This window comes from Macaca nemestrina, chromosome 2 (genome assembly GCF_043159975.1).
Source record: "Macaca nemestrina isolate mMacNem1 chromosome 2, mMacNem.hap1, whole genome shotgun sequence".
NCBI classification, from domain to species: Eukaryota; Metazoa; Chordata; class Mammalia; order Primates; family Cercopithecidae; genus Macaca; species Macaca nemestrina.
In genome coordinates, this window is record NC_092126.1 from 101,197,142 (window position 1) to 101,221,221 (window position 24,080).

The following is a 24,080-nucleotide window of genomic DNA, read 5'->3' on the forward strand; positions in this document are numbered from 1 at the left end:
GGGGATTTTTCTGGCATCCAGGTAAAGAGACCACAAGGCTTAATCTTATCGTGATTTTTATAAAAACCCTTGACCACCGGCCAGCCAGAGGGTGGAGAGGGCTGCAGTGTTGTTCCTAATGGAATGAAGGACAGCTCCAGGGACTGGGCTAGCTCCTGGTCCCCAGGGAGGCAGCAGCAGACACTATGTTAGAGCTGAAGGCAGTTTGGGGGCCTAGCTCTGAGCAAGAGGCTGGGAGCAGCCACACCAGCCCTGTCCCCATGTGTGGACAGAGGGCCCAGCCCACTCAGGGGGGACCCTCCTGGCTTCCTCCAGCCTAGTCCTGGAGGGAGATCTTCACAAAGAGGGTGGCTGATGGATGCTGGTCCCCATTCTTAGACAAGAGGTGGACATGGCGGTATCCTGGTGGGTGGACAGGCAGGAGGGAACACAGAGAGAGTTTTGGTCACTCAGGGGATGCTTCAAGGGACAGCCAGCCCCAACCCAAGAGATACCAGGCCCTGTTTCCCGCCAACCTGGCCGTCCCCTTCTCTTGACACTCACCTTGCTTGAGGCTGTTCAAGGGGATGGTACTCTGGCCAATGAAGTCGTTCTTGGAGGAGGCATCATAATCTTCCACCAAGAAGCGGACGAGGGCAAGGTCAGGCACAACTACCTCAAACGCAAACTCCGTGTCCCACCATGGGTTGAAACCTAGGGGGACAGGCACCATATCAACAGCATGGACACCAGCCTAGTAGCCCAGCCCGGCCCAGCACCTACCGTTGTTGGTGATGACAGCAGTCTGGCGGCTGGCCACGTCCCGGCTCACGCCATGGATCTCCACTGTTACCTTGGGGTCCACAATTGAATTCTTATTCTTGTTGACTTTTGGCAGCTGCTGCCCTGAAATGACCTGAGGAAAGGCAGGGGACAATGGACAGTTCAGGAGTGATAGTGGGGAAGGGAGGCCCATCGGCACCTATCCCTCCTGGGTCCGGCGTACCCTGATGTTGAGCCGCTTCTGTGCCCACCAGGGCCCCTGAGCCAGGGCGCGGGGGTTAAAGGTGGCGTTGGGGTCTCGCAGGAAGGCGGGCTTCAGCACGTACCCACAGGCCCCGTTGTCCTGGAAGCGGCCCTGGTACACGTCCATCTCTGGCCCAGGTGTCTGGAAGTTCAGGGCCACTACAGGCAGGACAGAGCAGTCGCAGGCTGTGGGTTGGCCCTGGGGCCCTAGAGCACAGCCTGCTCAGGGTACACTGAGGCCTAGGGTCACATGGTGAGTTATCAGGGCACAGCATCACTCCAATGCCTGCTGCCCACCTGCCACCCTCAGTGACCCACAACGCTAACCACGCCTTCCATTCCTCGTGTCAGAAATCAAAGGGCTAGTGTGCTAATGAGGTTTCAGACACTGGGATGTGCTGGTGGGCAGATATTTCCAGACGGATATTACCAGCTCCAAAAGCCCCTGCATTTGACCCTGCTTGGGTCCTCAGAGCTCCACTGCATGGCCTTCGAGCTCTAGGCCGCCCACCTTGGGACTGAAACCCTCCTCCAGGCCTCCTCCAGCCCCAGCCAGCCCATACCGATCTGGCAGCCCCCGTTCCACATCTCCACAGGGCTGTAGTTGGAGGAGTCTGTTCTCCATCCAGCCGGGTAGATTCTGCTCAGGTGCCCCACGTTGTGGCGGACAAAGCCGTTTCCTGAGGGGAGGTGTGATTCAGTCGCAGTGGAGGCCTCCTGGTGAGGCCCGAGCACTGCCCTGCCAGTTCTCTGTGTAACACAGCAGAGCAGTAGTGGGGAGCCAGGCCTCACCTGATTCCTGGAGCAGTCGAAGGGCACGGTTCTCAGAGAAGGACGCCATCTCGTAGAAGGCCTGTCCAGGGGTACCAGGACTGGAGAAGCCCCCAAAGTGGACGCTCTTGCAGTAAATGACCATGTCAGAGAGCTCCTGTGCTAGCCTGAGCTTGTCCTCCTGGGGGCCACGGGAAGGCCCGGGTTAGATTCAGTGGTTGGGGCAGGGTAGGCACTGAGAAAGCCAGAAACCCAGGCACGGAGAGATAGAAGGAGACAGACAGAGAGAGCGGGGCAGAAGGTCTGAGTGGCAGCCACAGAGAACTGAGACAAGGCAGACCTCCCAGGGTTGAGGGGATGGGGAGGGCCTGGGCTGCCCCACCCCACAGCTCCCCCTCAAACCTTGGGCTTGTGCTGCACGCGGCTCCTCACTGCCTCATCCTCCATCTCAGCAGCCTCATCTTCGTCTGACACCACAGTGGCCTCAGGGCCACCCTCCCCTCCAGGAGGCAGGAGCCCCCCGAGCTTCTTCCCCTTCAGCAGGATCTTCCCCTTCAGTTGCTGGGGTGGAGGGGCAACTGTTCAAGACACACCTAGCCTCCCGGCCAGGCTCCCCACCCTCCCCCTGGGATCCCACATCCCCACCACACACCTCAGGGGAGGGCAGGCTGTTGGTGACCCCATCCAGCTGCCGGTTCAACAGCATGGGGCCCAGGATGGCTTGCAGGTGCCGCGCCATCACGCGCTGCTGCTCCAGGGTGCAGTGGTTCTCCAGGGACAGGATGACGGGGTAGGGGGATGCCTGGAGGCCCAAGGGCACATTAGGAGTGGTGGGCCACCCCTAGCATCCCACTCCTCGCCTGCCAGGGGCACGCCCACCTTGAAGGCATAGTCCCGGATGGCCCTGAGCACATCGCAGAAGAGGATCTTGGAAGTGAAAGTATAGCCGTGGTAGATGATTGGTTCCTGGTTGGGTCCGTCCCAGCAGTCGAGCTCTAGGCAGCGGCAGCCTTTGCACAGTGCCCTGAGGGGAGGGTGGCAGCTAGGACCCTCCAAGTCCTGTCCTGGGTCCCACCCAGACTCCCGCCCCAAGGCTTCCCTGGACAGCACCGGATATAGGCCTCAGTGCTGCTGGGCCCGGCGAGCTGGTCCTCCAGCAGGTAGGTGTTGTGCGAAGAGGACACCAGGTAGTGGCTAAGCGGCTGGCCCATATCCTGGTAGACGCGGCGGTGTGCCAGGCTGAAGGCACTGCCGTCAGCTGACAGTAAGTACATGAGGAAGCCGTCCTTGGTCATCTGCCGCTGCGCCTTGGCTGGGAGGGAGGAGGCCACTGCCAGTCAGAGCCAGCCTCCAGCTGCCCACCCATCTGGACAGAGGAGCCCTCTGAACCCGCTTGCCTGCCTATCCTGAGCCAGTCTTCCAGAGCTCTTGGAATTAGGATAAGTCTGAGGCTCTCGACCAGACTGTGGCTACTCCAGAGTGGGGCCCCGTCTCCTCCTCCTCCCCTGTCTGCACACTCTAAGACCTCTGAGGACAGGGCGTCATCTCCCCGTTCTCTGTACCCCCAGACGGGAGCCCCCTCCAGAGCAGGGCCACATCTTCTCTGCTCTATCACATCTCAAAGCTGGCCCAGAATGAGCACAAAAAAGGAAGCAGAAGTAGCATCTGCTTTTCAGCCATCTCTCTGGTTTCTTGAAAAAGAGGTTCTCAAAGCCCCCTGAAGGAAGTGCTAAGAGGGAAACAGGACCAGGGAAGGGCAGGGATGCCGGAGCCCTGTCTCTCATCTGCCGGCTTTCATGGGACTGGAAAGTGCTGAGCAGGGGCGCGGGGCTGGCTGAGGCAGCCCCTTCCCTCCAGCTCCCTTCTTGCTGCAGTCTCCCCAGGGGTCTCCCGGCCCAGCGCGGTACTGCGACTGCAGGTGGCAGGCCCTGGTCAGGCTCTCACCAGTCTCGCTGGGCTCGTAGCGCTCAATGAGGGAGAGGGCCAGTGCAGGCCCCGCGGCCTCCTCCCGCTGCTGGTGCTGCAGGAACGTCACTAACTGATCCACCGACAGAGTCTCCCCTGAGCCCGCGGCCTCGGCGAAGGTGCGGTCGATCTCCACCCGCTGGGTCAGCATCTTGTAGAAGGCCTCAATCTCCTCGTCCTCCAGGGAGTCTGTCTGGGAGCGGTCACACTCCTGCAGAGCCAGGACAGCCGGGTGGGCTCAGAGCAGGCCTTGGGCCGGGGTCAAGGGCCCCATGGACAGGCAGCCCCAGCCCCCACTTCCTGCCTCACCCGGAAGATCTTCCGGGCATAGCTGTCGTCCACCTGGATGTTGAGCTCCTTCAGGAAGTTCTGCAGCTCCTTGAAGCTCATCTTGTTGTCCTTGTTCTTGTCAGCTTTTCGCAAGCAGGAGTGAATCCAGCTGGGCAAGAAGTAAGGAAAGAACCCAGGAGTCCTGGAACCCACCAAGGTCCCAGCCAGAGCCATGGATGACTCCAGATGAAGCCACCTATAGCCACAGCTCCCTGCTGGCCTGACTTACTACACATCCACATTTCAGTGGCCTCTTCAGAGGAAAATGTTACATCCCATTAAGGGATCTTTTTCTATTTGCTGGCTTTCAAACCTTTCAAATTTTTAAAAACATTTATTTTCTTACTATAAAAGGGCCCACTGTAGACAATTTAGAAAATGCAGAAAAGTAAACAAGCAAACAAATCCCCCATAGTCTATCACCTAGGGATAAGTACTATTAACATTCCAAAGTATATTCTTCTGGTTTTCCTTTTCTCTTTCTCTTTCTTTCTTTCCTTTCTTTTTTTTTTTTCTTTCTTTCTTTCCTTTTCTTTTTTTTCTCTTTTTTTTTTCTTTTTTTTTTTTTTTTACAAGAGCTCACTCTGTCGCCCAGGTTGGAGTGCAGTGGCACAATCACAGCTCATTGCAGCCTTGACCTCTCAGGTTCAAGTGATTCTCCCGCTACAGGTGTGCACCATACCACCACGCTTGGCTTTTTTTTTTTTTTGGTAGAGACATGGTCTCCCTGTGTTGCCCAGGCTAATCTCAAACTCCTAGGCCCAAGCAGTCCTCCTGCTTTGGTCTCCCAAAGTGCTGGGATTACAGATATGAGTCATCTGGACTGGTTTATCCAACACTAAAGAAATGGATATACCACCTGCTGAATAGCCTTCAGCACACGAATCTTGTGCTTGGCTGGACCATTCTGAACTTGAATTTTTTTCACCTGGCTTTCTGCCATAATTATTCTTTTCTACATATATACCCATATATACAATTTGGAAAATATATGTTAGAATTTTTTTTTTTTGGAGATGGAGTCTTGCTCTGTCGCCCAGGCTAGAGTGCACTAGCGCGATCTCGGTTCACTGCAACCTCTGGCCCCTGGGTTCAAGCAATTCTCCTGCTCCAGCCTCCGGAGGAGCTAGGATTACAGGCGTATGCTACCATGCCCGGCTAATTTTTGTATTTTTAGTGGAGATGGGGTTTCAGCATGTTGGCCAGGCTGGTCTTGAACTCCTGACCTCAAGTGATCCACCCGCCTTGACCTCCCAAAGTGCTGGGATTATAGGTGTGAGCCACCATGCCTGGCCTAGAATGAAGTTTTAAAGATCCACCTACCTCCTCCAGAAGCTTCTGATATTTGCATTTTCCTCCTAATTTTTTTTCTGCAATTTAATTTATTTATTTGGTTTTTTGAGACAGGGTCTCACTCTGTTGCCCAGGCTGGAATGCAGTGGCATGATTATGGCTCACTGCAGCCTCAAACAATCCTCCCACCTCAGTCTCCTAAGTAGCTGGAACTACAGGTGCACGCCACTATGGCCGGCTAATTTTTGTATTTTTTGTAGAGACGGGGTTTTGCCATGTTGCCCAGACTAGTTTCAAACTCCTGAGCTCAAGCTATCCACCTGCCTCAGCCTCCCAAAGTGCTAGGACTAGAGGTGTGAGACACTGAGCCCAGCCTTTCTGGATTTTAATTTGCCTAATGATGCATCTGCCAAAAATAGTGGAAATCATACATTTGTAGTCCATTTTCTGTGTAACATTATATCATAATTATTTCCCTGTGTTAGCGTAGTCTCCATAAACAGCTTTAATGGCTGTATAATGTTTCACTGAGTATAGGCACTATAAATTAGAATGGCTTTATGATCTTAAGGTCTAGGCAGCAGGACTCTGCAGAGGGCATGAGATTGTCTAAGGTCAAGGCTCTGCCAAAAGTGTGATTATGACAAAAATGCCATAGAATTGGGTTTTTTAAAAAGCTCAGAATCAGGCAGATGTGCCATTGAGAAATAACACTTAAAAGTCTTTCAAATGCTCAAAAGCACACAGAAAAGGAAATTAACAGGGCTCAAAATGTGTCCCCTAAGGAGTGGATATACACCAGCAATGAAAAATTTAAAGTGAAATTAATAAAACATTTCCATTTACAGTAGCAGCAAAGTGAATAAAATACTTTTAAAGGGCCGGGCGCGGTGGCTCAAGCCTGTAATCCCAGCACTTTGGGAGGCCGAGGCGGGCGGATCACAAGGTCAGGAGATCGAGACCACAGTGAAACCCCGTCTCTACTAAAAAAAAATACAAAAAATTAGCCGGGCGCGGTGGCGGGCGCCTGTAGTCCTAGCTACTCAGGAGGCTGAGGCAGGAGAATGGCGTGAACCCAGGAGGCGGAGCTTGCAGTGAGCCGAGATCGCGCCACTGCACTCCAGCCTGGGCAACAGCGTGAGACTCCGTCTCAAAAAAAAAAAAAAAAAAAAAAAAATACTTTTAAAGAAATTGTTTAAGGGCAAAACCTGGAAAATCATAAGGCGCTGTTGAAAAAAATGAAAGAAGACATAAATAATGGAAAGACATAACATGTTCATGGATCGGAAGACTTGACATTACTATACTGGGAATATGCTCCAAATTGATCTATACATTCAATATAATCCCTATCAAAATCTTGCTGGCTTCTTTGCAGAAATTGACAGGCTAATCCTAAAATTCATACAGAAACTCAAGGGACCCAGAATAGCTAAAGTAATATTGGAAAAAAAAAAAAAAAAAAAAACAGAAACAAATTTAGAGAACTCACACTTCCTTATTTCAAAACTTACTACAAAGTTACAGAAACCAAAATATTGTGGTAGTGATGCAAGGACAGACATCTAGACAAACAGAGTAAAATTGAGAATTCAGGCCAGGCGCAGTGGCTCACTGCTGTAATCCCAGCACTTTGGATTAGGCAAAGCCTTCCTGAAGATGATGCCAAAAAAACATAAATAACAAAAGAAATAAAGTATATGAATTACACTTCATCAAAACCAAAAACTTTTATGCTTCAAAGAATATGAAGAGTCTGGTCTGAGTGCAGGGGTGTTTACAACTAACTGATCACAAGCAGTTCCAGATTTCTTTGTTCCTTCTCCACTCTCACTGTTTCACTTTTCTATCTTAAAAAAACCCATCAAGAAAGAGAAAAGACAACCCACAGAATGGAGAAATTATTTGCAAGCATAAATCTCATAAAAGACTTGTATCTAGAATATATAAAGAGCTCTTACAACACAATAATAAAAAGATAAATGATCCAAAAAATGGGCAAAGGACCTGAATAGCTATTTCTCCAAAGAAGATACATAAACATACATGGAAAAATGCTCAATATCACTAATCATTAGGGAAATGCAAATCAAAATCACAATGAGATACCACTTCATACCCACAGGGTATCTATAATCAAAAAGAAAGATGTAGTGTTGTCAAGGACATAGAAAACTGAAACCCTCGTATACTGCTGGTGGGAATGTAAATTGATGCAGCCTGTTTGGAAAACAGTTTGGCAGTTTCTCAAAAGGTTAAACATAGTTACCATATGACCCAGCGATTCTACTCCAAGAGAAATGAAAACATATATACACACCAAAACTTATACACAAATGTGAATATCAGCATTCTTCATAAAAGCCCCAAAGTGGAAACAGTCTAAATGTCCATCACCTGGTGAAGAGATAAATAAAATGTGGTCTATCCATACACAGCATATTACTAGACGCAATGAAATATTGACACAGGCTACAACATGGATGAACATTGCAAATATCATGCTAAATGAAAGAAGCCAGTCACAAAAGACTCCATGATTCCGTTTCTGTAACATGCCCAGAACAGGAAAGTATAGAGGCAGAAAGTAGGTAAGTGGCTGTCGAGGGCTGGTGGTTGAGGTGAAACGGGGAGTGACTGCTAACGGGTACAGGATTTCTTTCTGGGGTGATGGAAATGTGCTAAAATTGATTGTGGTGATGGCTGCACAACTCTGTGAATATATACTAAAAAGCACTGAATCAGGTTCAGCACTTTAAATGGGTTAATTATATGGTATGTGAATTATACTCAATAAAGGTGCCATAAAAAATGGAGAGAGCTGGCTCCACCCTAATCCGTACATGCCAGAAGCCTGACCACTTCGAATCATAAACCAGTGTGTCACTGTGTAACTAAATGTTGAAGTTAATTTGTTTTGAGCCCACAGGCTGGCCTACACACCAGACCCAGGGGAACTTGATCACTCCCCAAAGAATGGCACAGGGTACCATGGCCTCCCAACTCCCAGAGGGAAATCGTATAGTAACTCTAGAAAACATGATTCAAACACCCAAGACTGGTCTCCCATTGCAACAGGCTGCTCCCCTCAGGCTCCCCAGACCCCCAACTCCATGCTGGTGACAGACAGGGACACAGGGAGTATCAGGAGCAGCAGAGCTATTTGGGCTCTGGTCAGACTAGACCAAAGAGGGTTTCATGTACCTTCCCTCCTTCCCTTCTGAATTGTATACCCAACCCCCCAACTCACCAAATTTGTATGTTGAAGCCCTAATGCCCAATGTGATCATATTTGGAGACAAGGCCTTTGGAAGATAACTTGGTTGAGATGAGGTCATGAGGGTGGGGCACCCGTGCTGGGATTAGTGCCCTTACAAGAAGAGACGACAGAGAACCTAGTCTCTCTCCCCACCATGTGAGGACACAACAAGAAGACAATCATCTGCCAGCAAAGGAGACAGCCCTCACCAGGCTCTGACCGCACTGGCACCCTGACCTTGGACTTCCAGCCTCCACACTGTGAAAAAATAAATTAAGCCACCTAGTCTATGATATTTTGTTATGGCAGCCCAAAGTACCTAAACCACCTTCCATACCCAGGTTGCCCTGGGGATAACCACAGCCAGTGCCCACAAGCCAGGCCTGGACCCACTGCCACCAAAAGGATACTGCCGTAGCTTCTGCCGCTGGTCCATGGAGCCTGAGTGGTGGATGATCTTGCGCAGCCCCAGCACCCAGTGCTGGGCATCAGCTGGCGAGGGGGCGATGAGGTCTAGTGTATTGCGCTGGTCCTTGAAGACAATGGAGAAGCAGCGGTCCTCGGGCACATCACGGGCAAACTTCTCCAGACCCTCCGTGCGGTGCCCCATTCGCACCTCCTGAATGTCCTCGATGGAGACTGCAAGAGGGGGACGGTGGAGGAGAGAGGGAGAGAATGCTGTGAGGTCAGTCCCTGACCCTGACATGGCCAAGGCCACAGTGGAGAGGGCCATGGCTTGGAGACACAGAGCCAGGGCCAGAGTTCAGGCCTTGAGTCCAGAGGGAAAGGAGAGGGGCAGAAGGTCAGATAAGGGGGGACAAAAAGGAGAAAGGAAGACAGAAACTGAGGGGGAGCCAGAGCATGAGACACAGTCATTGCAGGCACAGTGGAGACGCACAGGGAGGGACAGAGAGTGAAAGAAAGACAGACTTTAGCGGCAGAAAGGGCACCTGGGACCCCAGGCCTGCTCTCTCAGTGATGGGGGGTGCGGGGCCCCAGGGAGAGGACTAGGGCAGGACTGGGCTCTTAGAGATGCAGACAGACTACTCCGGAGTATGGGGCCCATGACAGAGAAGGGCCACACACCCTTCTGACTGTATTGGACTTTGGGTCTGTCCTGACCCGACAAAGCCACAAGAGCCACCGGGCCCTTCTCCCGAACATTCAAGAGACTGGAACCACCCTCAGTTAGCCCCAGCCCTGGGGTCTATAGACAGAGGGCTGAAGACAGAGGGAGAAGCCCTGAATGGGAGAGGAGACAGAGTCATGCCCTCTGTGTAGCTGTGTGTATCCTGACTTCAGGGAGCCCCTTGGCAGGGGATACAGGAAGACTCTGCCTTCCCCAATCCCAAGAGGCAAACTGGAGGGTGCCCTGAAGGGGTCTGAGAGATTACATCAATCTGCCCTTAGAAGAGCCAAGGGGAGGGCCCTCCCCTCACAGCCCAGCCTTCCAAGCTTCAGGGAAATGCCAGGCCCTGTCTACCCCCGCTTCCAATGTGCCCTCCGTGGCCTGGCCAGGAGCCAGTTCTTCCAGCCAGGCTCATGCTGCTCCTCCCAGCAGTAGGATCCAGGCTCTGCCCCTGCCACGCCCCCATCCTGAGCCATCCTCATCCATCTGTCCAGGCTCCTAGATGGTTCTAGCTGAAGTCCACCTGTCCCTCCCTGTGCCTATCCACTCTGAGTATCCAGGGGCCTCCTAGCCACCTGCAGGGCCCACAAATGTAGCATGTGCCAGCCTGGGCTGCAGGCTTTGAGGAATGGGACACATGAGCCCAGGGCCATCTCGGGGACAGAGGATAGCACTGCTTAATCCTTCTGCCTGCAGCCCCTGGTGACCCACACGGCCGCACACAGGGTCAGCTGCAGCTGCCTGGGTCAGGAATGAAAACAGGAAGCCTGAGCCATGGAACGCCCAGAGCCCTTACCCGCACAGAGAGAAACTCCAGATGCCTTCACTTCTGATAACACCTTTGGCCTCTGGGAACCAGAGTTATGGGGGTGGGTAGTAGTGGCAGGACTGGGGAGACTTAAAAAGCTGGAAGCAGAGCCAAAGAAAACTGGGCAGAAGGGGAGGCTATTCCAGGCCTCCCTCACCTGGCCTCTGTTTCCCAGAGGGTAAAGAGCAATTGAAGACAACAGTCTCACCGCTCACCCAGAGAAGGGAGGCAGCCAACAAAGCAGGTGCAGCACGAGACCCGTCTCAGGCGTCTGACTGGCAGAAAGCCCCCTCAGGCCTTGCTCCATACCTGCGCACACCTGGCTCCCTGACCCTGGACCTGGCTCCCTGCAGCTCCTCCTCCTGGCAGGACGCAGCCCCTCAGCCTCCCATTCATGCCTATTCCTCCTCCTCACCCTGCACCTTGGCTCACATGGGGCCTCCTGCCTGCAATGCCCTTCCTGCCCATCTGCTCACAGCTGTCGCAATACAAGGTCCTCCTCTCGCCAGCCCAAATGTGGTTCCTGCAAGGAAAGGCCTGGGTCTTCCACTCCTCTGTCTCTCGCTGCACGCTTCCCAAGAGCTAGGTACACACTGGGAGTCATGCATATGTATCGGTAGGTAGGTGGGCTCCAAGGAACCCCCAGGGCTCAGAGTATAGGATCTCCTTCTCACTGTGCTCCCACCCACCAGCATCTAACAGGAAATCCCATATCAGGGCAAGAGCCCCACGAAGGAGCCTGTCTGGCGCCACAGACAGAAAAGGTCAGGCGGTCACTCCTGTACTGTGTGGCAGCAGGCTGAGCTGGGGCTCCGTGTGTGTGTGTGTGGTTTCCTCAGAATGTTCTGGAGCCCCTACCCCTCAGACCCTCCCAGACTGCCCTGCCCTGCTCGGAAATCTTCCATGGCACACAGCCCCAAGCACTGTGTGGAGAGCCCCAAGGCTCTCCGCAACTGGTCCTGCTCCTGTCCTGCCTTACCTTCAGCCCCTCCACAGGCCACAGGCTGCCAGGCCATACCTTCTCAGGGTCCTGTCCAGTGTCCTGAGGCCAGGCAGACCCTTTCTGGGTGAAAGGCACCCTCCTGGGGCACCCTCAGCGGGTAGATCCTCCCCTTCCTTATGCTCTCCTCCTACCTGGGCTTATCACACATGTCCAGTCTCACTCCCCATAGACCTGCCCCCATCTCCCCACCCACACCTCAGCCAATGGCAGGAGAACAGGCGAGGGATCTCCAGGGTTCTTGACTACTTGAAACCCAGGCTGCAATGATTTATATGCACTGTCCAATTCAGTAGCCACCAGCCATCTGGGGCTACTTAAATATAAATTAGTTAAAATTAAATAAGAGTGAGAATTCAGTTCGGCAGTCACACTAGCCACATTTCAAGGTCTCAATCAATAGCCACAAGAGGCTAGTGGCTCCCATGCTGGACAGTGCAGATATAGAACATTTCTATCCTTGTTCAATTGTAAGCATCAGCCTCAAATTTCCTCACCAAGTAAAGGTATAGAAGGAGACATCTCACTTTATAGGATCTTTAGGGAATTCTTTCCCTTAAAGGGCAGAAGTGAGCAGAGCTTTCTTCTCCCTGAGGCATTGCAGGAGGCTCTATTTGTGGCCTGAGACTTGGGTTCCTTGGACTTTTTAGAAGCTTCCAGAAAGCTCTCAGACCCACAAGCGCTCCCCAGCAGTGGCCTCTGTCTGTGTGTCCCAGTCCTGCTCTGCCCTAACACCCCTCCTGCAGCTCCAGTCCCAGGGAGGAGCTGCCTCCTGTGGCCCCAGCTCCCACCCTGGCCACTCAACCCCAGAAGTACCTTATCTGCCTGGACCTTGGGCCTGGCTTTTGCCTTCACCACACCTGGAGTCCTAATCCGCCCAATTTCCCTCCTCACAAATGCCTGGGCGGAGGCCTGTGAGTTCAGGCAACACCGTCCAGCTCTCTCCCTGCTTCTGAGACTGGCTGTCCCCATCTGTGGTCATAGTTAAGTATCCCCATCCCTCAAAAGCTTTGCCATTTCCATCTGTGGTCCTCGTTCCATGACTGCCCTTTCCAACCCCGACTAGGCTTCAATTTCCCGACAGGCAATTTAACTGGCCCCGCTCCCCAACACCAGCCAACCTCAGTTTCCCCATCGGCAGTTCAGGTTGTACAAATGACCTATGCCCCACCAGGCCAGGCCTCAGTTTCCCCATCTGTGGTTTTGATCCATGAGTGACGTTTATATTTACCCAGCCCTGAGCAGATTCCACACTCTATCCCCTCCCCTGTGACCCCAGGGCACTTACACAGCTGGGACTCCGGGGTCCGCATGACCTTGCGGGACTCCTGCCAGATAGTCTTGCAGTCCTCCTGCAACTTGTAGAAGCGCTCTCTCCTCCATGAGCTGGACTTCACCTTCAGGAGCTGGCTGCCCTTCAGCAGGGCCTGTAGATCCTCATCATCCTGCAGGCCTGGGGATCAAAGCCAGTAAGATGCCACCTTCTCCACTGGTTTCCCTGATGCCCTAGGCCCCACACTGGCCATGCCCACCTCTGGACCCTCTCAGAGCCCACTTTTCACCCAGCCTCATCCTCAGCTCTGTTTACTCCTCCCTCCTCCACCCACGCTCCAACCTGCTCCCAGTGCCTGCCTTCCTCCAGGAAGTCGTCCCTGATTGCCAGCTAAGGTGACCATGCAAACGGGACACCTGCCCACCGAAGACCATACTTATACACTGTGACCTACCACGCACAGCTGAATGAACAAAAGAAAGGCAGCTAATTCAAGAACCCCTGGTTCCTAGAGGACCAGGCCCCTAAGAAACGTTCTGAAAGATGGTTTTGAAAGATTAGGTGAGCCCCTCCTGGTCACACTTAGGGGTCAGAGTGAACTGAAGGAAGCTGGGATCAAAAGGTTAGGCAAAGCAGGGAGACAAAAGGAGGACAGACACAGAGAGAAATGGACCCCAGAGCGTCATGGAGCCAAACAATGTCCCAACTCCAATAGCTCCAGAATCATTTGTGCCTAGGTTCAGGTGCCCTTCCCAACAAGCTGTGTGACCTGGGCAAGGGACATCATGCTGCTAGGCCTCTGCTTTCCTGTCTATGAAATGGAGATAATAATAGCAACCACCTCAAAAGGAAGTTCTAGGTTCAATGAGATGATGCCTGAATCTGTGCAGGCCCTGAGATAATGGCAGTTGGGGTTCTTGGTGTCAACACTGTGGTTACTGTGGGACCCTTGTGCCCATCTCTGCCACCCTTACCCTTGCTGTCCCCCCCACCTCTGACTTGAGCCCACATGGTAGATCTCTGATCCTTGCCCCAAGAAGAGACAGATGAGTCCACTGTAGCCTGTGTTTGGCCTGCTGGGATGGCCCTGTCCCTCGCTGCCCCAGCCCCATCTCAGAGTGCCCAGGGCCTGGGACCCCTCAGGATACAACAGCTTTTTTTTTTTTTTTTGAGATGGAGTCTCACTGTGTCACCCAGGCTAGAGTGCAGTGGCGCAATCTCAGCTCACTGCAAGCTCCGCCTCCCGGGTTTACGCCATTCTCCTGCCTCAGCCTCCCGAGTAGCTGGGACTACAGGCGCCCGCCACCACGCCAGGCTAATTTTTTGTATTTGTAGTAGAGATGGGGTTTCACCATGTTAGCCAGGATGGTCTCAATCTCCTGACCTCGTGATCTGCCCGCCTTGGCCTCCCAAAGTGCTGGGATTACAGGTGAGAGCCACCGTGCCCAACCAGGATACAGCAGCTTTAAGGCACAGTGCATCCCTTTCCGAAGCTGAGCAGGTCCTGTCCCAGAGCCCACAGAGAGGAACTTGGCTGCTTGCCCCAGTCCTGCCCCACTCTTTTGCTGCTCTCAGAGGCATGGGCTCCCAAAGATGCGATGCCCTCAGTCCGACCAGGCCCAGACAGGAGGCACCGAAAGGATGCCAGAGCCTTCCCCACCCAGCAGGTCCTGCACCAACTGATAAAGTTGATAAAAGTGACCCCAACCCTTAGTAACCCACTGGTGTAATATAGAAACATCTATAAGGGCGTATGTGTGCGTGTATCACCCTAGCCACATATAGTCCAGCAGCCAGCTCTGTTGAGAGCCAATCAGCCACTTCACTTCTCTCCCCAGAGCTATGTGACCCATCAGCAATCTCTGTCCTGTGCTCCAGCACAGTGGCAGCCTCCGGACTTCAAGTGTCTAGTCTGAGGGTCTTGAGCCTAAGCCTACGTGGGGAAGCCCTCACAAAGCCACAGGCCTTTTCTTTTCTGAGCCCAGATCCCCAACAATGGATGGCCTCTCCCATTTTATCCATACCCCCTCCCCCAGCCAGCCTGTCCTACATATCTTCAGGGCTCACAGAATCCTCTGGACCACTTTCCCAGCCTTCAATCGCTCATACATCTCTATCCCTCCCCAGTCTCCTGCTTCCAGTCAGAACAGAGGCCAGTGCTAACATCCACCTCCTATAGCTTTAGGCAACTCCCTTCCCTCTTTCTGCTTTTGTTCCCCCATCAGCACTGGGCTAAGAACAGCGTGGGGGAGGCATCCCTGGGCCTTCTTGGGGGTGACAGTCTGATGTGACCTTCCTCCACCTTTCTCCCAGGTCTGTCCACCCACTTGATGAGCTCTTCTGCCTTACTGTGAGCAGCTCCCTCTTAGCCCAAGGGGAGTCCCAGTGGAAAAGAAGGGGGCTCTGATAGAATATTCCCAACTACTGGCTATGTCTGAGGAGCCTGAGACAAGAGGAGGGAGAAGGGAGTTCCCAGGCTGCCAGAGGACAGGGCCACCTCCGGCCTCCAGTGGGAAATTCCACTATCCCTTCTAAGGCTGATGTCCCTCTAAAGCTGAGAGGGACATCTCCTTACCCTCTGCCAGCACCCTGCTGGGCATACATCAGGGCAAGCCACTGCTGACAGCACATATGGGGATGGAGCTGGGAGCCAGGAAGTACAAGTTGAGCACCACCCTCCTGTTCTGGAAAACACCATGAAGAGATGACATGCTCATCCTGTCCTGGAGCCAGGCTGTGGCCCTATCTACAGTCAGGCAGAGATAAACCTCCAGCTGCCAACAATAGTTTCTAAAAGGTGGATATCAGTTCCAGAGTGATAATTCCAGAAAGGTGATAGCCACAGCCCTCTGGACCATTAGGAAACCTGGGCAGGTGCCCTCATCTCTTAGCCTCATTTGGGGCCCTTCTGTTTCTGAAGCTTCTGGACTGCCTGCCCCACCACCCTTGCTCCCTTAGTACCCAGAAAGTCTGTGGCATCCCTCACCCAGCCCTACTCAACCCAGTCATAGTATTAGTTTGGCCCAAAAGTAATTGTGGTTTTTGCTATTACTTTCAATAGCAAAAACTGTGATTACTTTTGCATCAACCTAATAGCTTCTCCTCCTGTGGGAGGGTGGTGGTGAGGGGCCTTTGAGCTGACCCTGGGTTGACCTTGCAGCCTGCCCAGGCTAGCTGTGCACAGTGAGACTGCCATGTGGTGGGGCATACAGGGTGTTGCAGGTGCCAGTGGGAAGCTGAGGGAGGTGCCAGGAGTCCTGTCCCTATACCTAGGGTGATGCATAACGAAGACACACTGGGACTGGGACCCACCGCGATACAGAGCTACACAGATATGGCCACACAAATACACAGACACACACTAGACCACCACTCACACAACCTCAAAGAGACAATGAGCCACACACAATGACACACTGCCCCCCAAAATTACACACTGTCACAGGGAATTGCACAGTGTCACACTTAGTCACGCATAGCCACACAACATACAATGCCAGAACATGATGATGATGATAGAGGCTCCCATAATAATAGTTAATATTTAAAGAAGATACTGTTCTTAGCACATGCACTTAATTCTCTCAATAACCCTCTGAGGAAGGCACTGTCATTATCCCCATTTTACACAAGAGGAAATTGAGGCTCAAGGAAGTTGCATGGTGGAGTCAGGACTCAGAAGCAGGTAGCTTACCCACAGGGTCAGCACTACGAAACTTTATGCAGCCACTGTGAAGGGACACACTGCCACAGAGTAAGAACATCAGAAAATCCATATAACACACACACCATAACGGAATGACAAAACCACCCAGTCACCCTGGGTCACCCACTGTCACACTGGTTATACAGTCACACTCAGTTGAATGGTATCACAACAGATCACACGCTGTCACACTGGGTTACAAGCAGCCACCCTCAGTGCCACAATGTCACACACTTTGTTTCACAACATTACACACCATCACCATCATTACACACTGCCCCATCACAGACCACAGGCGTGACTAACTACTCAGTCGGCACTGGGTCCCATACTAGATCGCCACTGTCACACATCACATACAGGCACACTTTCGCACAGGATCAAATTGAAGCACAAACTCTTGCAGATCACCTCATTGGTTACACAGTCATACCTGTAACACACCAGGCCACACACCCAGTGCCTCAGAAATTTGTAAACAGGAGGGCATCAGGTGACAAGGGATGGGGAGCTTTGGAAGGGCTGAGTTAAATCATGAGAAGGGGTGTCTTATTACCCTAGTACTCACCCCGACGTGCTACCACTGCAAACACTGCCCCACAGTGGGCCACACACTCATATAAGTACTAAACATGTCCAATTAAAGGCTCCAAGGCAAATGGCCCCAAGTTAAGGGACAAGTGGTAGGCGTCCTGCTCCAGCTGCCTGCCCATTCCCCGCAGATCTCAGAGTGCTCTGCGCCCCTTACCCAGCCTCCGTCCATTGAGCGCCGCCACCTTAAGGCTCTGCTCCTGCAGGTAGAGCTCCCTGGAGCGGCTCCGGCTCCGGATCCCCAGGCACTGCATGGCGCTCCACAGTGCCCCTGCCTGCGTGGAGCAGGATCCAGGACAGTGAGTGCTGCCTCCAGTGTTTTATGCTCACAACACCCACTGCTCTGGTCTAGGGGGCGGAACTGTGGCCCTGTAGGGGAGCAGGGGCGGAGTCCAGGAGTGGCAGGGCGGAGAGGCTCACTCCGGAGGGGCGGGACGAGAGGGAAATCCGGGCTGAGGGGGTAGTCAGACCCTAGGAGGTGGAGCTAGTCCACGAGGGGCGGGACCTATGCCCCCTGAAGGTGAGGCGAGAGCGAAACCCAGGCAAAGTGAGGGGGTGGGGAGAGTCAGAACACAGGAGGCGGGACGAGAAGAAAATCTGGACTAAGGGAGGGCGGGGTCAGACCCCAAAAGGCTGGGCCATCCAAGAGGGGTGGGACCAATGCCCCCTGGCGGTGGGGCGAGAGCGGCGTTGAGGCGTGGATGGGGATAGGGGGTGGATCCAGAACCCAGGAGGCGCGACCGAGGAGGTGCCGGGACCCGCGGAGGCGTAGTGGGACAAATCCATAACCCAGGAAGCAAATCTGTGTCGAGGGCCAGAGGCCAGAAAACGGGCTGGGGGCGGGACCAGAGCCAAGGCAGTGGGGCGAGGGAGGGGTCAGGCCCAGAGGCGGAGCTCAGGCCGGGAGCCTCTGCTCCAGAGGCGACGTGGAGGCAGAGCCACACCCAGGAAGCAGCCCGGGGGCGGGGCCGGGGCCCAGGAGGCGAGCTTGGGAGGATCCCGCACTGGAAGGGCGGTGTCCAGGCAGGGAGGGGCGGGCCCTCGGCTTTGGAGGCGGTGCGGGGGCGGAGCCAGGGCCCTGGAGGCAGTGTGGGCGGAGTCTGACCAGGGAGCCTGAGCGGCGAATTCTAAGGCCACCGTGGAGGCTGGCGCAGAACCGAAGGGCTGACTCTGGGGAGAAAGAGCTGAGGGGAGTCCCAGTGGGAGGAGGGCGGCAGTCTAGCGGGGACCTGAATGGGGCGAGGCCAGGCGGGACCGGGGATAAAGCCTGGGCCAGACACCGAGCCCCCCGAAGTATGTTACTTCAATTGCTCAACTAATTCATTGCGACTCAGCTTGCTGTTGCCTCATTTGTGAACCTCAGGTGGGCTTGTTTGCTTCTCTCGGTTTGACCACCAAAGTGATCATCCCCAAGGTGCCGGATGCAAACGAAAGTCTTGAAAAAATGCTGATCTTAAAATGAGCCCATTAACCCAAGCTGGCTTTCATGAATACATGAGAACGACTGTAACTTTGCACAAAACTTTGTTGCCAATATGCTCGGGAACAGTGGGTCCTTTCGTGTACATCACAAATTCCCTTTCATTCACCCAGTAATTATTTATTGAGCCCCTACTGTGTGCCAAGGTCAGGATGCCACCCAGAGGCCTGACTCACTCTTTTACTCTCAGCCTCTGAATAGTTCCCCCAGTTCGCTTCACTGCAGCTCCAGTCACCAGCATCGACAGTGAGTCACTGGCAAAGCCGGTTATTGGCACAGACAAGCACAGCAGTAATAACAAGAAACTGAAGCACAGAGTAACTCACCAGAAAGGATAAATCACTAGCAAGGTGAATAGATGGACAAGATAAATGAACTGAAATATGAACACGGAAAAGTTATTCTTCTTTGGAGAGAGGAAGCAGAGTGCAAAGGGAGCCTGTGTTACCGAGAAACTGTGCAGGGGTTCTTAACCAGACCAAAGACCCCTCAAGTACCTGTAGATAGAATAACATCTCAAAATAATTGGCTTCCTTTGAATTCTTATGTATTTTATTTTCTGTGTTTAAAAACATGATCCTGGCTGGGCGCAGTGCCTCACACCTGTAATCCCAGCACTTTAGAAGGCCAAGGTGGGAGGATCACTTAAGGTCGGGAGTTCGAGATCAGCCTGGCCAACATGGAGAAACCCCGTCTCTGCTAAAAATACAAAAATTAGCTGGGCATGGCGGCGGGCGCCTGTAATCCCAGCTACTCCGGAGGCTGAGGCAAGACAATCCCTTGAACACGGGAGGCGGAGGTTGCAGTAAGCCAAGATGGTGCAAACTACACTTCAGCCTGGGTGACAGCGAGATTCTGTCTCATAAATAAATAAATAAATAAAAACATGATCCTGAGAAAGGGTCTACAGACTTCACCTGACTGCCAAAGTGGTCTGTGGCAGAAAAAGTTAAGATTGGTGTGGATCAGTGTGTGCCTGTGTAGCATGGGCCTGGAAGCCTAGGGACAGACAGCTTTGGAACATAGGTAGGTGAGGAACTGGCCACCCCAACTTACTAAAAGTTCTGGAATCATCATCTCTTGGAGGACTGGTTTTTGGGGCAACCTAGAATTCCTATGCCCATTGGTATTTATGTTCACAACACCTACTGTGAAATATGTGTTGCTATCCCATGGATGATTCTCAGACCCACAGTAAGTAGAAGCAAAGATAGTACTGGAGCCCAGGTCTCCTGGGGCCAAGATGAGGTCCCTCTATTTTCTATTTTTACAAATGGCACCTCTCGCGGGGCGGGGGGTGGGGGGTGCAGTGGGCAAAAGGGATTGGGTGTAGGAAAAGTTAGTGTGTATGTAGGGAGTGTTCAGTGAGGGGAGGGCCCTGGGAGGTGATGTCCTTTTGGGCACATCGGGGAACCTGCTAGAGAAGGCAGTCCAGGTATAGCGAGTGGAGGAAGTAGGTGAAGGAAGGAGAATGGAGGCTGTCGTGTCAGTCTGAGGGCTTCAGAGGCACTAGAAAGAGCTGGCTGGCTCACTCTTGAATCTAGTTCTGGCCCTATTTCCCCTGACTAGGAACTACCTTATGATACCCCCATCATCTCCCAAAGAACTATAGATGGCAACTCATAAGGCATAGAAACTTGGGGAGGGGGCCTCCTGCAGGAACATAGTTCTCACTGAGTACCAGGCACTGTTCTAACTGCTGTGTAGATATCTCATTCAATCTTCATAGCAACCCTATGAGGTAGATGGTATTATCCCCCATTTTACAGATGAGGAAACTGACACACAGAGAAGTCAAGGGATTCGTCTGAGATGAGAAAGCCAAGACTTGAACCCAGGTACTTTGCTTTCGGAATCTACGCCAGTAAACTACATTACCTCTGCATGCATCTGGGGTGAGGACAGAAGGGACATGTCACACCTAGGTGAGCCCCATAGCTCCCCAGGCCAATAGAAGGAGTCCCTCTGGGCTCCTTCTAGAGAGTGTGGAGCCCTAAGCCAGAAAGTGTGGTCCGGCAGCACATCCAGTGCTGGGGCACCCACACTGTGAAACAGATACAGACTCTCCAATGCAAGTGTAGACAACCTGGAACAGCACAGGGCACAGTGACCACCCCCTCCCACCAACCATCCTCCTTGACAGGTTCTTATTTCCCTGTCTGGTTTGCAGTGTAGACAGACGGCAGTTAAGGAGGTAATTCTGGGTGATAAGCTAAAAGTGGCAGGGCCTTCAGGGAAAACAGTTTGGGGTCACAGTGTTCATGTCAGCCCTTCAGGAAAGGCTGGACTGAGTTAGGCATTTGGGAGACTGGTCTCAAATGGGGTGGGCCAGGGCAGCCAAGCCTATGCCACAGGACTGGGAGGTCCTGACTGAGCCTCCGTGCGTCTTCCTCCATGGAAAAGATATCAGGGCTGCCTCAGGAGAGAAACTGAAGAAAGGCACTGACACTGAGGATGAAGCCTGTTCCAGCAGGAGCCAAGGAATGACGCTGTGTCAGAGAGAAAGCAGAGGTCTCTGCTGTGTCCTGTCAGCTGCCCAGCCTCCCTTCTTGCTAGTCTGGCAGGCGCACTAAAGACACCACTGGCCTGAAGAAAGAAGAGGGGACACTGGAAGGGGCAGGGACTCCATGACTCATCTAGACAAGGTGACTTTAAGGAGCCTAGGCTATTGGTGTAAAAGCAACAGCTGTGGGCACAGAGCAAGGTCTCTCTGGGCCAGGAGGACCGGGTCTGTGCCAACTGGGGAACACAAGATAGACTGGAGGCTGGCTGATGGGAACATCTCTAAGTACCTCTAAATTCCAGGGGGACTCTAGTGGAAGGCTAGAAAACTCTGCCCTTCTCTTTCCCATCTATTATGTCCATGAACAGTTTAGATGGATGGGTGGTGGCCACTAAAGTCTCCAACCCCAAGGGTACTAAAAAAGTGAGGGATATACAGTAAAGCAGTAATCGGTATGAAAGGAGCAGGGTTTGCTGAGCTGGCAAGTGATCTGGAGGGGCAGGAGCGAAAGCTCACCAAGAGTGGGTGAGTGCCTGTCCTGGAGCAAAGAGGTGCCCAGTCAAAGTTACCCTCCCCATCCTCCCGCCTCCCAGAAGGCCTCCAGATCTGCATTCAGGAGCCCAGGCTTCCCTGGCTGCTGGAGGGACAGCGAAAGGGCAAAGAGCTGACTCCTATCAGAGGAAACAAAGCTCTGCTGGACAAAGGATGGAGCAGGCAGCTCCAGCTGAGACCTGGTCCTGTCCCCCGAGGAGGATTGCAGATGAGGGGATCGGGCTGATTCTCCCAGCCTGGGCATCGCTGACTATTCTGCGCTGGGCAGTTAAGGCTGCACGGCCCGACCACGGTTAACCTTGCACACCTCCTCGCCCCACCCCCTTAGCCCCTACTCCGCCACACCCGCGCGGCCTGACGCGGTCCAGGCACGCCCAGGCTTTGGGGAGCCTCTGGGGCGGCCCGGATGGGGCAAGGAGAATTTGGTCGTTCTCGGATGCTGTTTCCTTCCTTCTCCGCCCCTCCGTGCGAGCGGGATCGTGGAGCTTAGACTTTCATGACCAGGACAAGGGGGTCCGCGAGGCGGAGAGAAGTCTTCAGACCCGTACCGCCCGCCCACCCCCAGGGCTAGATCTCGGACAAGCTTGGAAACGCCCAGGGTCGTGCCCGGCAGTCCCACCCAGGGAGCCGCGGGCTGAGATTTTCCCAGTCCGGCGAAGGGGCAGAGAGGAGGGCTCGGGGTGGTGTGGAGGCGGCCGGAGGAGCTGGGGGCTCCCTGTCCAGGGCCCGGAACCGTTTTCCAGGCGTCAGCCCCTGCAGGGTCTCCCGCTCGCGCGGGCCAGGCACTCACCGTGCAGAGTCAGGAAGTCCCGGCCCGAGTCCATGCCCGACGGGCGGCGCGGCGGGAGGGGCACCGCGAGACTCACGTGAGTGGCGACAGCACCGGCGGCCTGGGGTCCAAACCGAGTGCGGTGGAGGGACCTGAATGGATCGCGGTGGGAGGAGGCCGGGGGTGGTCCCGGGACACCGCCCCGCCCCCGCCGGCCTGCGCCCCCGCCCCCTGAGCCCGCCAACCCGCGTCTCTCCCCGCCCCCTCGTGGGGATGCGAGAGGGAGGGCAGAGCTGGGGGCCCGGACGACTGGCCAACCCTGGCCCGGGCCAGCGGGTGCGCCCCGACCAGAAATAGCCAGATCCCTCCAGCTTCCTCCGCCGCCGCCACCCACGGGCCGCCGGCCCTGTCATTACCGCGGGCGGCCGGGCCCCACGCCCTGTTTGTGGGCGCCTCGCTGGGGTCGGGGTGATGCTGGAAAGAATCCGGCGTCATCCCGGGGAAGGGATCGTGTAAGGTCCCACGCCCAGCCGGGCTGCTGCGCTAGGGAGACGCGGCGTCCAGGCTTCAAGCCGCAGCTCCCAAGTGTTCGCTTTCCCTTCTGCGAAATGTGTGCACGGACACGATTAGAAGGTCTTCAGGGAGCAATACCTGGACCTTGTCGCGGGGAGGGTCCCCTTCCCTCTCTCTGGGAGGTTTCTAACCTCAAGAGTGCCTTTGGTGGAGTGTTGAGGGTGGAGGGGGAAGCAAGCAGGTGCACGGAGTTCACTTTCGAGCCCCTCATATCTCAAAACCCCAGCGATCCATGCAGCCGAGGGTGAGAATCCCCAGGGTCCCTTCTTCAGGTGGCCTCCCAAGGGGCTGTCTGGGCAAGGTCCCTATGCAGACCCACCCCCTAACTCTTGGGATCCAGAAAACCCCCTTTATAGGTTGCCCAGAGACCCCTCCCACTATAGACCCTGGGAGGATCCCTGGATCCTGTTGCCCACCGCCCCTTTGGAGAGTCCCTTGAGAAAACTGGGCTCTTGGTGTCAGAGAGCCCCCAGAGGGCCTCACAGGATGGGGTGCTAGGCCCCCTAGTGAAGCCACCCAGGCCTCCTGGGCTGATAAGGCCAATGTGAGAGTTAGGCAAAGCTAGTCGGACTAGCTCTGGGGGGAGGGGGAGGGGCTTACCCCAATCCCTCCTCTTCTGGGCCCTACTAGGCCTGGGTGGCCTTGAATAAGGGATATGGAACAGCTGAAGGTCAGTCTTCTGGTTCTGGGAGTTAAAAGTGGACCAGGACTTCCAGGCTTTGGAGAGCCCCCTGCTCTGCATGCCTCTTCTCCACAGATGGGGCTTCACCCCTTACCTGGCACTCAGCTCAAATCCTGTCCTGCAGTGCGAACACCCCTGCCCTGGGCAGGCCTGTCAGGTCCCTCCTTGGTTTCCTTTCCGCCCAGGGCCGTACCCCATGTTTGCTGAGGGATGAGCAAATCCACACTGGCAGGCCTTGCTTTGGACCTCCATACAGGGGGCCAGCGGGGAAGAAGGGTCCCCTTCTCTGCCCTCTGGGGGCCTCCTCAGGCCTTGGAGCCTACCACCTGCACCTCTGATACTCCTGGAGCCTGCAAGCCCCTGTACTCAGCAAGTCAGGCCTCCTCAAGCC

The 24,080-nt window shown here is 54.1% G+C and overlaps 1 protein-coding gene across 4 annotated transcripts; it reads right to left on the reverse strand.

The window, feature by feature from the left end:
* Nucleotides 1-39: 39 nt before the first annotated feature.
* On the reverse strand, nucleotides 40-22,601 carry LOC105480192 (phospholipase C delta 1). 4 transcript variants are annotated; one of them, XM_071091447.1, is made up of 15 exons: nucleotides 22,456-22,601; nucleotides 12,849-13,013; nucleotides 9,034-9,262; nucleotides 4,051-4,180; nucleotides 3,721-3,952; nucleotides 2,887-3,088; nucleotides 2,656-2,800; nucleotides 2,429-2,578; nucleotides 2,179-2,337; nucleotides 1,798-1,957; nucleotides 1,569-1,685; nucleotides 986-1,164; nucleotides 763-895; nucleotides 544-693; nucleotides 40-402 (listed from the first exon to the last, which is right to left on the reverse strand). In XM_071091447.1, the coding sequence occupies exons 1-15, from the start codon at nucleotides 22,487-22,489 to the stop codon at nucleotides 317-319; spliced, it is 2,271 nt and encodes a 756-aa protein (XP_070947548.1). In that variant the 5' UTR covers nucleotides 22,490-22,601; the 3' UTR covers nucleotides 40-316. The 4 variants fall into 4 exon arrangements, 3 of the variants coding, with proteins under 3 accessions (XP_070947548.1, XP_070947547.1, XP_070947549.1); XM_071091446.1 differs by lacking the exon at nucleotides 22,456-22,601 and adding an exon at nucleotides 17,288-17,476; XR_011619959.1 differs by lacking the exons at nucleotides 40-402; nucleotides 22,456-22,601 and adding an exon at nucleotides 17,288-17,480 and having other exon boundaries at nucleotides 553-693; nucleotides 1,089-1,164.
* Nucleotides 22,602-24,080: the final 1,479 nt, after the last annotated feature.